This window comes from Patella vulgata, chromosome 3, assembly GCF_932274485.2.
Source record: "Patella vulgata chromosome 3, xgPatVulg1.2, whole genome shotgun sequence".
Taxonomy (NCBI): Eukaryota; Metazoa; Mollusca; class Gastropoda; family Patellidae; genus Patella; species Patella vulgata.
Genome location: NC_065881.2, coordinates 81124505 through 81139724, shown reverse-complemented (window position 1 = coordinate 81139724; position 15220 = coordinate 81124505). Strand labels below are relative to the sequence as shown.

Sequence of the window (15220 nt, the reverse complement as noted above, 5' to 3'; positions counted from 1 at the left end):
AATAAGGCCCTTTTATATTTTGCAGCTTATTGTATTATGTTAATTTTAAATCTCTTTCTGTAAGTTATTTTTTTTTTAATTTTAAAGTAGATTAATCCATCAAATGTTAAGGCAAGACGGATATTTTGACGGTTAAGTCGCCTGTCCAATGCCTCTGAGCAAATTTGTTATAATATACTCTTCAAAAAAAGTAGGGGATATTCAGAAACAATACAAAACTGCGGAAATGCACTGCTGTTTTTATTAGAGGTAACCAGTGTATGTTAATAACAGGTCAATTGCCTACACATGAACATAAACAGTTCATATGGGCGGCTTGATGGCCCCATTTCACTCGCAAAGAGATACACTGTCAAAAGTTAAAATGGACGTTTGTGATTTTTGTCTTTTATGAGTAATTGCTCCACCAATCCTCAGACATTCAGCAATTCGTCGTGGTATGCTCCTAATCAACCGCCGAATCACGATTTGGGACAATCTGACCCACTCCTCTTGCAGTGCCACGGCAAATTCTTGCAGTGTTGTCGGTTGACGTTGACATCGACGAACACGTCTCCCGATCATGTCCCAGATATGCTCGTTAGGAGAAAGGTCAGGATTCATGGCTGGCCAAGGCATATGGACAATATGGTGGGCACGGGCATTATCATCTTGAAAGATGAAACGTCGACCTGCATGTTCAGAAAAGGGCAGAACTATTGGTGCCAGGATGTGGTCACGATATTACACAACAGTGACACTTCCTTGAACAATATGTAAGTCCGTTCTGCCAGTCATGGTGATTCCCCCCCTACACCATAACAGACCCACGCCTGAATCTGTCATGCTCTCTGACGTTAACGTTAGCATGACGCTCATTTACACGCCTCCAAACGCGAGCCCGCATATCAGTGAAATCCAGAGTAAATCTGGACTCATCTGAGAACATTACACGCGCCCATCGACGATTAACCCAATTCCTAGGCTGCCTACACCATTGACGTCTGTTTGCCATGTGCTGGCGAGTTAATGGAGGCACAACACGCGGTCGTCGCGCATGCAAATGGGCTGCATGTAGCCGATTTCTAATCGTTTGGGGCGTAACTCGAATTCGTGTAACTTGGTACAAGTTTACAGAAAGCCGATTGGCCGTTTTTCCTAGATTTCGCAGGACCTGTGTATCGATCCTGGGCTTATGTAGTGGCTATAGAATCTGCACGAGGTCTATCATCAACATTGTGTGTTTGTTGGTACCGGTTCCACAGTCTGCTGATCACTGACTGTGACACATCATGTTGGCTACTGTTCGCTGCGTAGAACCCATTTGAAGCATGCCAATAGCACGTAGACGTTCATCATGTTGAAGACGTCTCATTGCAAATTAAACGTAACACACTAAAGCAAAGATACGCTAAATAGTAAATCATATGCAAGAACCGATAGGAAAGCAAACATGGATAGGATAAACCAGCACGCGGCAGTTTTCATCAACCCTTCCTTGAAGTGTCAAATTTGACAATGAACCCCTCCCATGTACAGCTCAGTGGTTCTGTTGGGGCGATAGGTTCTTTATCTGTGAACATACTCTTAAAGCATGCCAAGTGTCCATGACTATTTATCATATCACAACCTGCATAGGTATTTGGATTTCAATATCCCCTGCATTTTTTTTAAGAGTATATGATGAAGCGGTGCAGAACATACCTATTCGTAACTGTGGGTTGACGGTCGCAGGTTGACGGTAGGGATACTCCTAAAAATGGACCAGAAGCCAGAAGACCACCGAATATAAGAAAGACACCTAAAACATTGATTTAATATGTCCATAATACATAGGATCTTACACATTATACATTGATTAAGCGAATATCGATAATCTTGAATTTTACAGCTTTCCGTTGCAATATTTGGTAAACGTTTTGGATATTATAAAGTACACACAATAAACGTAAAAATGTACTTTATGATTACCAGGAAGGCGACAAGTACAGTCCCAACCAACAAGTAACGTTATAACCCCACAGAAATCTTGAGTATAAGTTAGTTGTCCATTGCAAAAGATTTGACAAAACAGAATCTGTTTTATTTGTTGAAAGGTCATTTATTCAGTAAGCACATATGAACAATATCAAGCATTATTTAAATAAATAATTTTCCAAAAAAAATTCAATACTCAATTTGATTGACAGAACCTAAAGCAAAGGTAAGGTAAAAAAAAAGGGTCCCACCATCCGAAATGAAAATGAAATAAAACAGGGTGTGGCGGGAGGGAAGCTTAAACAATGGATTACTATTTAATAAATCAAGAATTTGACCCTAAATAGTTACTGTTCAGTACTCATGGAGGTTTTACTATTATTGCTAGCTGTGGGTGGATATATTCCCATTTGTATTCGCCGTTTTCATCTGGTTTTTCGAAATCCTTTTTATCTGTCCTATTATGTTACGTAATACCTGACGGTATACATCACCTAAATTCAGACTTCGTAGCTTAAGATCTGGAATATAAAATGGTTTATTTTCTATGACCGTTAATCTGTTTCTACGATCAGTGAACCCATCTAATACTTCAACAGAATCACCGGTTGACAGACCGTCAGATAATTCGACAATACCTGTTCTTAATTCATCGATTTAGGTTGACCGAGTTGTTCTTTCTTCACTTTGATCTGTATAAGATCACTCAGGTAGTGAGGAGGATTATTTTATATTGAATATGTCTATTTATGGACAGCCCGTGAATGAACTGAGCACAGATGTATCTTTTGTAATGCGCAAAGAGAAGAAGCTGGAAGTTGTGGAAGTCCGAAAAGTAATGAATTACAATAGCCCAATGTCGATGAGATTAAAGAATTCACTACCAGTTTAGTTTATTCTATATTTTTAAAAGTATTTCCGTATAGTTTGTAGTATACAAACTACAGTTTATGCTGGAAGATTATAAATACAGCATGCCAATTATGGAGTTTTGAATATTGCTTTAATTGTTATAAAATCTGGGGCTTTACTATCAATATTACCCTTACCCTCATCTAAATCCCATTTGTATTGACCGTTTCCATCTGGCTTTTCGAAGACTTTTTGTGGTGTTTTATGAGCCCCTGAATTTATTAGTTTGAGAGTTACATGGGATTTATAAGCATCTTTCATATTTTTAAGATAGATATTTGGCCAAAACTTCGAAAAATATCTTAATGTAATACACAGCGGCGTATCCTCCACGATAAAATATGGACTTGAAAAACTATTTCCATCAAAAGCACCAATTAAACTAAAAATATGTTGTATTGATTGAGTATATTCTACCTGTCCTATTGTATTACGTAACACCTCATCAACATCACCCAACTTCACACCTGGTATCTGAAACTCTGGAATATAAAACGGTTTCTTTTCTATAACCGTTAATCTGTTTCTAAGATCAGGGAACCCATCTAATAAATCCACAGAATCACCGTTCGTCAGATCGTCAGATAATTCGGCATTACCTGTTTTCAATTCATCGATTATGGTAACGAGTTCTTCGTGCATCTGGTAGAGCTTATGTTCATTAAACTCTGATTTCTTGATGTCGTGTTTGATTTCTTCACCATGATATTTTACTGTTTCACAAATAGTCGCAACTTGCTCATCTACCAACTTACAGGCTGTTGTTATTGCTTCGTGGAGGTTAGACGATGATGTTTTCACCACATCTCGGCAATCAGATAACCGTTGTATCTGGTGGTCTATGTCCTTCTTTAGTTTCTCGAGACTTGCTTTAGCCGCTTTAATAACTTGATCAGTGTCCTCACTGTTTATTATTATATGATGTTCGTGTTCTTTCTTTGAACATTTTGAACAAATTACTTTGGAACAGTCTGAACAATAAACTGCATTCTTCTTCTGGTGATGTTGACAAATGACATGGCGCAAAGGTTTGACGTCATTCGTGTCATCTTCGGCAAGTGATATGACGTAATGATTCAAGCCGCTTACAAACAAATCATGAGTAGTTTTACACGAATCACACAGGAATTTGTCACAATCCTTACAGCGGAATTGTGACTGGATATCCTTATCACAAATATTACATGGTGGGTTACTTTTAGGTTGATGGACGCTTTGTCTTTCTTCAATGTAAACATTAGAAGCCAAGTCCTTCACCCCACCAGTGGGGATTAGAATAGTACGTCTACACAACGGACACATAAATTCGCCATTTTCTTCATATTTTCTGACATAATCACTTAGACAACTCTCGCAAAATGAATGAAAACAGTCTAAGATTTTAGGCTTCTTGAAGTCGTTTAAACAAATACTACAGTTCAGACGATCATTTTTCTCCGCCATATTGCTTTCACCGTCTGCGCGTCTTTAACAAGGATATTATTATGTCACCATGACTCCCAGTGATATATGTGTCACGTGATTTCAATGTATGTGTTATTTATTGACTGTGGCTCTATGTATAGTCGCCTTGTAGATATGTGTCACGTGATTTCAATATGTATGTTAGTCTGTGGCTCTATTCAATAGAGACTTTTGGCAAGCGTAAATTTCTCGTCCGTATCGCGTATCCGTTTGGATTTTGTGTCTGACGTCATCAATGTGTGTGTATTTCTCATACGTGATACGGCACACGGATACGACTGCACGTATCGAACAGATTCCATACGGCAAAGGTCCGTATAACATTGTCGTCTTTTTACCGTCCTTTTTGCTACTTTTAAACCCCGAAATGTTTTATCATAGCGTTTTTATCAATCAATGTGTATCCTAGAACCCGAAGGTGTATATTTGCTGTGATTTTAACCATGATAAAGACTGAAATTTAATCATTTTTTAATGGGTTTTTATCGGAATTTTCATATTTTTCCTGTGTGTGTGTCTGTCTGCATGCTGCTTGATCTACGCGCTAAATTTAGGGAGGTGGGACCTTGCAAATCTGTAGATGATTTTATTCTATGGTAAAGGGGTATAAATGAAATGAAATGATACATTATTAGTGAAACCAAAAACTGCTGTCAGTTGAAGTCGAAGATGTGTAATAAGATTCGACATTGAATTTTTTTTAATAGCTCAGCGACATCGGTCAACTTTACTGTAAATACTACCTCCGGGAAATTGTAGGCTAGGCACTTGACTAGCACTGATGGTGATCTTGGTAGATATCTGCCGTTATGCTGTAATAGAACTAAACACAGCTCAGCTATGCATACGTACGCGACGTGAAAATCTGCCAAAACTCTAAAACAACATTGACGCAGCGTATCCCGTATACGATACGGATGGGAAAATTCCGCTTGCCAAAAGTCTCTAATGTATACAGTAAATACGTAGCGATTTGAGAATCTGTCCAGCAATCTCTTCTAAATGTTATATATACTATTCAAAAAAAGTAGGGGATATTTGATTTTTAAGTGTTATTAAAGTCACCTAATGAAACTGACGAAGAAACAAATGACAAAATGAAATGAAGTTCACATTCATCGATTTATTCCAAATGATCGTTAGACTAAGTAAGGCACAGACTGACCATTAAAAGGGTAAAATGATACCCGGGGTCAAACAGCAAAGTTACCACAGCATCACAACCAAGTCAGTAACGGGTAAATCCTCCTCTGTTTGCCAAACAAGCATTGATCCGACGTGGCATACTCCTAATGAGACGTCTAAGGTCATTTTGGTCCAGATTATCCCATTCCTGTTGCAACGCAGCAGCAAGTTCTTGGACATTGGCAGGACGTTGTTGACGTTGACGTAACCTCTGTCCAAGCATGTCCCAGACATGCTCGATGGGGGAGAGGTCGGGACTCAGTGCTGGCCAAGGTAATGTGGTGATGTTCTGTTGTTTGAGGTAACCTGTAACGATCCTGGCCCTGTGACATCTTGCGTTGTCATCCTGGAAGATGAAACGGCGGCCATGACGTCGTGCGAACGGCACAACATGGACTGCCAAGATGTTGTCCCGGTAGTACTGGCCTGTAACACGCCCTGCAACAACATGTAAAGCCGTTCTTTCAGCAACAGTGATGCCTCCCCACACCATAACAGAACCACCCCCAAATCGATCGTGTCTGATGACGTTAACGTCTTGGAAGCGCTCGTTTCGACGACGCCACACCCTCCTACGTCTGTCCAAAAAATCAACAGTGAACCTTGACTCATCTGAAAACATCACATTGCTCCAGCGTCGATTATCCCAGTGTTGACGATCCCTACACCAACGACGTCTTGCCTGAATGTGATGATCTCTCAAACAAGGGATCACGCGAGGACGTCGGGCGCGAAGGTGACCCCTATGCAGTCGATTCCGAATCGTCTGGCCACTCACTCTCACACCAGTGTCTGTTTGAAGACGAGCGCTGATCTGATTTGCTGTGATGACACGATTTCTCAAGGCCAAGGTACGGATAAATCGATCCTGGGCTTGAGTTGTCGCCCTTGGTCGACCTGAGCGTGGTCTGTCCTGTACAGATTGTGTATCACGGTATATGGACCATAGCCTGCTTATGACAGACTGAGAAACATTCATCGTCCGCGCCACAACCGCCTGTGTTGTGCCGATCTGTAGCATGCCAAGGGCACGTAACCTTTCATTTTGGGTAAGCCGACGCATATCAAAATTTGTTTTCTGGTCACTAAAACAATTAAACTGATGTTTCCACCCTGGAATTCATTGCCACAATGACTGTAACATTCAAAGTCAGAGTCGTGCAAATCTTGGGTTGGACCCCCATGATGATCCCAAGCATCACCTGCATTCCATGCGGTAGCTATTGGTGCGTTTGGGCGTCACATGTAACTGGAAATGTTTCTTCTGTTAGGTTCTATAGTGACTTTTTTCGTAGTCATTTGCATATTTTAGTATTATGCCCCCAAAATCAAATATCCCCTACTTTTTTTGAATAGTATATATATCTATGGAACGTGCTAGCTATAATGTCTTAGTTGAGACGTTTCGTGTTAGGTTTGGGGTTGCATGACAGTTGGACAAAATAATATGTTATGTAGTTGACAAGATAGCATGTCAGCTTGACACGATAGCAAGTTATGTAGACACGGCGTAAAGACAATATTATGGAAGCCTATTGCGGCCGCGAGAAGTCGAGGGCGAGAACACGAGAAGTCGAGGGCGAGAGTGCGAGGGTGCGGGAACACGAGGAAACAAGGCGAGAATACGAGGATCTCGCCCCGAGAACACGAGATTACTCTCACCTCGACATCTCGCTCCCTCGTGTTCCGCCTTTGAAGAACCTCGTGTTCTCGCACTCGACTTCTCGCTCACTCGTGTTCTCGCCTTTGAAAAACCTCGACTTCTCGCTCCCTCGCCTTTGAGTTAATCTCGTTCTCTCGTGTTCTCGCTTCGTCACAATCTCGACTTCTCGTTTTCTCGTGTTCTCGCCTCGGAAGTGCAGTTTATAGGCATGTCCACTGACTACCGTATCGGCATTTATATTTGGACACGGATTATAATAAACGGAAATATTTTAAGTTCTAGAAAATTTAATAGTCATAAACAATTTTAATCTCTTCTTGCACAGATAGTATTGTATTCTGTAATCGATTTTAAGTCTTCAGTCGAATCTTTCTTTGCTCTCTAACTTCAATAACCTTCATCGGGTTTTTTGATTCGTGGACTTGTCAGTGCTGTAGGATGGGAATAAAAAAACGAGGTCCCGTGCCCAGAATCGAAATGGCCCAGTGAGTAGGACGTTTGCTTTCTAACTTCATCAAAGTTCACCGTGATTTTTCTGGCGATGTTCATCAAAGTTCTCCTGGATTTTTCAGTTCCTTGCCCGAAATCGAAATGAAGTGGGGGCTACGGTGGCTCAGTGAGTAGGACGTTTGCTCTCTAACTTCATCAAAGTTCATCGTGATTTTTTTGGCGATGTCCACCCTTGTCAGTGGTGTAGGACGGAGAGCCTGGCAAGAGACAACATATAATCGTTCGGATGGAATAAAAATAACCGAGGTCCCATGTCCGGAATCTAAATGAAGTAGAGTAGGAGCTACGATGGGTCAGTGAGTGGGACGTTTGCTCTCTTACTTCAGTGGTGTAGGAGGAAAGCCCTCGTAAGGGACCACGTATAGTCGTTCGGATGGCATAAAAAAACGAGGTCCCGTGTCCGGAATCGAAATGAAGTGGGGTTTAGGGTGCCTCAGTGAGTAGGACGTTTGCTCTCTAACATCATTAAAGTTCGGAGCCACGGTGGCTAAGTGGGTAAGACGCTGGCTTACTAAATGCTCAAATTCGCACGGGGCTAACGGAAAAACAGAAAGATTTCACCGATGGCTTAATGACACGATTGCCAAATATGTAAATAACAATCATACTGATTGGGACACCTTCTTGTCGGGTATTCTGTTAGGGTGTCGCACTTCTATTCAAGATACTACTAAATATATTCCGTTTCTTTTAATGTATGGTAGAAACCCTGTCTTGCCCATGGATACTTTACTAAAACCTAAACTAAAGTATATGGGAGAGGACTATGTTCCCACCATGCTTCAACGAATTCACAACGCGTATGTGGATGTGAAGGACAATACACGCGAAAGTCGCGAAAATAATAAACGATTATATAATGCTCGCGCCCCTAACACAACGTTCGCGATTGGTGATCCGGTTTATTTTTATGATACAGCAACCAAGTTACATAAGTCTTCAAAATTAACTAATCATTGGCAACCATACTATTGCGTTATCAATCAATTTTCACCTGTAAATTTTAAAATCAAACACCAACAAACTGGAATCACAAAATTAGTCCATGCGGACAAATTACGACTGGTACACCACGAAAATACTTGGGATGCAGAGCGCGATGCATTTGAAAGTATTTTAAGCAAGTATGACAAATCTTGTAAAAACGAGGCTATCCCCCTCTGCGCGTACCCAACCTATGCGTACCTGCAGAGTAGTCAACCCAACAAGTTTAAATGACACCCGGTCTATGACTTGTAATCCCAGCATAACCGGTGCTGCGGACGTAAGGAATAAATTGACTAGTAATGACATTACTATCCCTGACCATGACACCGAAGACAATGACCAGACAGCGGAGGTTCATGATGACTCCCTGGAGGATCCTTCTGATCCTGTAGAGGACGATTCCGATAGTGAGGACGACATTCCTCTAGCGGACCTTAGATCACGATTGCGGGATGATACAACTGCTTATCACAGTTTCTCCCGTCACCCTAAACGCTCGTTCAGTTCTTCGCTAAGTCCAGAGTTGGCTCGAAAACGCGTTCGTTTAGATGATGTGGTCGTATCATCCGACGATGATAACGACATGGATATTGAGACTGCGGGTTCTCACAGTAATACTACCAGCACGATAGCTGACATGTTCGCACTTTTCAAATGTGCGTTATGCGAACTCTTTGGTAAGAGGCTATTGTAGGACTACGTCGCGTTTGCGCTACTTATAAGTTATTTGTACATTGGTATGAATGTCGGCCGTCTTTAATTTTATCGCTTTCCAGTGCGCAAAATATGGTAAACGTTTTGGATGTTATAAATTTTAAAGTACATACATGTACACACAAATAAACGCAAAAATGCAAAAAAAAGTGTATTTTTTTGCAATCATAAATTGACTGGACTACTAAGCTTAGGGTAAACTTTATTTATCAAGACAACCTACAGTTAAATGTTGAAAGATTATAAACATACAGCATGCCAATTATGTAGTTTTAAATATTGCTTTAATTGTTACAGCATTCGGAAGTTTACCACTCATGGTCGAAAATAATACCCACAAATATTGGCCATTTTGATCTGGTTGTACGAAATCTTTTTGAACTAGAAGAACCTCTCCATTCAGTAGTTGGAGAGTAACGGGAGATCTAAAAGAATCTTTCATTTTTTTAAGGGAAATGTCTGGCCAAGAACTAGAGTAATAATTCAATTGAATACACAGCGGAGTTTCCTCAACGATAAAATATGGACTTGAAAATATATTTCCAGTAACAGCACCAATACAACGAATATTATGTTGTATTGATTGAGTATATTCTACCTGTCCTATTGTATTACGTAACACCTGACAGTATTCCTCCCCCAACCTCAAACTTGGTATCTTAAAATCTGGAATATAAAACGGTTTATTTTCTATAGCCATTAATCTGTTTCTAAGATCAGGGAACCCATCTAATAAATCCACAGAATCGCCGGTTGTCAGATCGTCAGATAATTCGGCAATACCTGTTTTTAATTCATCGATTAAGGTGACGAGTTCTTCGTGCATCTGGTCAAGATTATGTTCATCGACTTCCGATTTCGTGATATCGAGCTTTATTTTTTCACCATAAGATTTTACTGTTTCACAAATAGCCGTAACTTGTTGATCCACCATATTACAAGCTGTTGATATTGATCTGTGGAGACTTGACGATGACGTTTTTACCACATCTCGGCAATCGCATAGTCGTTGTATCTGACGGTCTATATCCTTTTTTAGTTTCTCGAGACTTGCTTTAGCCGCTTTAATAACTTGATCAGTGTCATCACTGTTTATTTTGGTATGACGTTCGTATTCTTTCTTTGAACATTTAGAACAAATTACTTTGGAACAGTCTGAACAATAAACTGCAAACTTCTTCTGGTGATGTTGACAAATAACATGGCGCAAAGGTTTGACGTCATTCGTGTCGTCTTCGTCAAGTGATATGACGTAATGACGTAACAAATCATGAGTAGTTTTACACGAATCACACAGGAATTTGTCACAATCTTTACAGCGGAATTGTGACTGGATATCCTTATCACAAATATTACATGGTGGGTTACTTTCAGGTTGATGGACACTTTGTCTTTCTTCAATGTAAACATTAGAAGCCAAGTCCTTCACCCCACCAGTGGGGATTGGAATAGTACGTCTACACTGTAACCGCGTTGCGGTTGATAAAACTAAAACAACAGATAAACCCACTGTTGTACAAACATCACGTTATGGTCGGCAAATAAATACACCTACTCGTTTTCCATAAGTTTATTTCATGTACATGTCCCTTTAACTTTGTCACTTTAATTGTAGTTATATTGTGTACATGAGTCATCGGTCTTTTATCCAATCAGCGATCGCGCTAGCGATCAGCTGACTAGAAACGGATGTCTTGGAAAAACTTCTAGAATGCACGTGTGTGAGAAAATTCCCTGCACGAGGCAACTTTATTTCACCATCGGGAAATAAAATAAAACTGATTTTAATTCGGCATCATATGGTAAGATTTAGCCTAATATTATAACGGATCTATGACTCAAAAGTAACGATGTTTTTATGTTTATTATATTGTTCAAAATGTCATTCGCATTTGCCTAGTACGGCACTACACTAGTCTAAGTTTAAAGTGACCGTGCCTCGATTTATTTTATTGTCATTTTTTATGGACATAAGTTAATTATTGTCAATCAACCATAAATCATTTTAAATGTTTAATGTTATGGATAGTAGTTTATTATACATTATAGTCGTTATATCGTACTTCATTTTGTTTTCAGATTGAAACGCACGCAAGTGACGTACCATATAACGTAACTTTCGTCTACCTACTTCGCTCCACTTTGTATGTACGCTTGTATGCAGTACAACCATTTGTTGACTATAAATTATTGTATTGATGGTAATTAAAAGGACTCATTGAACTTGATAATATTGTTGTATTCTGTGGATTACATCACGTCAAGGGGACTTTTCATGCAGTATTTGTGGTAAATGGTGGATGTGACGGTAGCTGTTGCAATCTTTGAAGCTAAAAAAGACTGTTTCTGTGGAGACATTTATTAGTTAAAATAATAATTAAGGAAGTTGTAAGATACACACACGTTTATTCAGATCTACTGTGCAAGAACCCTGCCTTATTCCTGGCAGTAGATTTATTTCAATCATATGCTTTAATATTATGTATTATGATTTCATTGTCACGTGTTCTATATGTGTTTTGTAAATCATACATTTTGTTATTTTAAGCATTAGTGATTGCCTTTTCCATAGGTGACACTATTTTAACAGTTGTTTGTCATATATTAGTAGCTTTATTACTTGTGTATTATTGTTTCATCATTTGTAATACTATATTTAAAATACGCTACAGTATCATTTATATGTCAAATTCAGTAGTATTAATTAATTGTTATTACTTATCATATATACATAATAAGTTTATGTTACATTAAGGTAATCATTATAATATTTTATTGTAATATTCATTCGCACACATATTTAGACATTTTGTGAAAATACTCATAATATGGATTCACCAAAGAGAAATACTATGGCTCTCAACATTGCAGAAAAAACTGCTGATTCTATGCTCAAACGGTATTCTAAAGAAGAAGTGCACCAGGAATTGTATGACCTTGGTTTAAATATAGTTAGCTCACCAAGAGCTAATTTTAATACCTTTCGACAGTTCCTTATTGGTATTATATTGAATCATCCAGAACCTGACATAGAACTGAAGAGGATTAAAGCCAGAGTCTTGAGTGACCGGGCAAGAGCTCAATCTCAGGTTGAAAAAGAATCTTTACAGACTTCTCCTCTGTCCCTTTCCCCACCAGTAGCTGAAATAAACACTCCTTGTCATATAGACAGTCCTCAAGAGGACAAATTATCTGTGGATGATAATCACTCAGAGAACGGAGATGAACTGGAGTCAGGTAATACTGCTGGCGAGGACACTGGTCCCACAGCACCCCCTGTGTCTAATGTCCCACTACAGTCTCCTAGATCAAATATGTCTTCAGACATGATGGAGATATTAATGTTCATGGAACGACAGAGGAGAGAGGATCTACAAAACCAGGAACGACAGAGAAGAGAGGATCTACAACGTCAAAGGGAAGAAATGTTAGAGATGTTCAAAACAGTTTCTTCACAACAGACAGCAACTAGAGAACCTTCTATTCGTCTGTCACCAACACCCTCAAGACATGAGTCCGATCATTTCTCAGATCCACATGTCATTGATCGACGTTACGAGCAATATCTCAACAACGCATTTGAAGCTGTGACCATTTTAGAAGCAGCAGTATCAAACTCGTCAAGCGAATCGAATATGGATTATGCTGACGAAAAGGCGCAGATTAACGTCCAGAAACTATTGTCCTTTGTTGAGCAATATATCGTTCCTGAAGAATTTTCTCTGAAAAAAGAAAGTCGTTTACAGCAATCACAGCTAGTTGAGAAGAACTTTGACCGAGCTCATCTCTCAGCCAGATCTCGTATTCGTACTATTCAAAAGGAAGAGGAACAGAGAAAACGACAGTCGTTTTTGCCATCATACATTAAAGTACCTACCTTTCAGGGTGATGTATTAAATTTTGCGTCATGGATTGCAGAGTTTGATCAGCTGGTACATCTTAATCCTGACGTACACAAGCAGGAGCAGCGGCTTCCACGTTGACCAATTTCGATATAATCGGAGAGAATTACGAAAATGCTTATACGTTAGTACGTAAACGTTTTGGAAGGCCCAGATTGTTAATCCACCATGAAGTGGAATCTATTGTAAAAATACCTGAACTAAAAGATGACGCTACATCTTACAGGAAATGTTTGGAAACTATCCAAACTCGTTCTATGAACTTAGAATCTCAGAAGGCGGACCGTGAGACGGTTCTAGTAGGCCTTGTAGTTCCAAAGTTCACAAAAACGCTTAGAATGTCTTGGGAAAGGCATTTAAAATCCCACATAGAGGATGATGCATGTGCATCTATGAAAGACCTCGTTGACTTTCTCCAAGTCGAGACAGAACTTTTAGAAGCACAGTCAACTGGTACCAAACAAACTATTTATGGACAGAAGAAGCAGCAAAGTGTTGTCAAACAACCTCAAGGCTCTGCCCATTCTCTACCTGCTACCACTGGTCCGCCACCAACTAAAAGTAATATTAGTAATTCCAATGGAAACAAGCAATCTAGTAAATGTTCCTGTTGTGGTGAACCGCATGGTTTAGAAGTTTGTAAAAGATTTCTTGATTTGGACGATAAGGATAGACTGCTTCACGTTTTCACTGCGAAAGTATGTCGTTCCTGTTTGTGTCAGTATACAGGCCCCAAACACACCTGTAAGAGGACATGTACCATATGTTTTAAAAGACATCATGAGTTAATCCACGATGGTTATGCTGCAATCCAAAATACAACTTTGCAAAACCAATCGTCTGAAACTAGTTCACCTCATAATGATGGTACCCTTGCTTCTCCAAAGGGAAGTAATTCTTTGCCTATGGTAATTAGTGCTACCACTAGTCATAGTAAACATAATCAAACTTATGTCGCACTTCCAGTACTTCAAGCCAAGATAACACATCGAGGTAGATCAACTATTGTTAACATTGGATTCGACAGCTTTTCTGAAAAAAGTTTTGTTACCAAGGATATTGTGGATGAGCTGAAATTACCTACAAGTAAAATAGCCCCTTTAATAGTATCTGGATTTGGTGGATGGAAGACTGAGCTCAAGGAAGCAACGACCATCGATCTAGTTCCAATTCATCAGCAGGAAACATCAAATGGTTCAGTACCTGGACAAAGCTTACGTGTACATGCTATAATCCGCAACGGGGATATTTGTGATCCAATTTCTCCAGTCCACTTACGACCTGATGCTGCTTGCGTGTTTGAAAAGTATCCACTAACGCGTGCTCCATTAGATTGTGATGTCCGTGTCCATGTACTTCTTGGAGCTCAGCATGTTATTTCAAATTTACAAATGGTTACTCAACTTGGAAAAGATGGTCCGTGTGTGATGTCAACACCATTTGGATATACCATAGCTGGAGCATATCGAAGCACCGCACATTTAAAGGTAGGCACGGTCACACCGTGTCTGTTATTATTACCAACTGAACCTCAACCAATCATGGATGAATACGATGATATAGGAGAGGAATTACCATTTACTTCTAATGAAACAGAAGTGTCTAAATTAAATACCCTATTTGAACACCATATGTCACTGGAGTCTTGGGGTCTCGAAACAACTTCGTCCTTATTAACAAACGACGAGGCGCTTGCTGAACAGAAGTTTCAAGAAAACGTCATGTATGATCATGTCAGCAAACAGTATGAAGTAGCTTTACCATTTCGAGATAATAGTCCACCTTTATCTGATAGCTACAACATAGTCCTCAAGATGATGTTAAGGACTGAGAAACAACTCCTGAAAAATCCCGAAAAGTTGAAACGATATAATGAAGCCATGAACGACTATATTAAACTTGGATTTGCTAAGGAGTTAAGTGAAAA

General features: G+C 39.6%; 1 protein-coding gene across 1 annotated transcript; it reads right to left on the bottom strand.

Annotated features, from left to right (window-relative positions):
• Positions 1-2065: 2065 nt before the first annotated feature.
• On the bottom strand, positions 2066-4352 carry LOC126816111 (E3 ubiquitin-protein ligase TRIM56). Its single transcript, XM_050542318.2, has 2 exons — positions 3286-4352; positions 2066-2477 (listed from the first exon to the last, which is right to left on the bottom strand). The coding sequence occupies exons 1-2, from the start codon at positions 4309-4311 to the stop codon at positions 2457-2459; spliced, it is 1047 nt and encodes a 348-aa protein (XP_050398275.1). The 5' UTR covers positions 4312-4352; the 3' UTR covers positions 2066-2456.
• Between the last annotated feature and the right edge of the window lie 10868 nt (positions 4353-15220).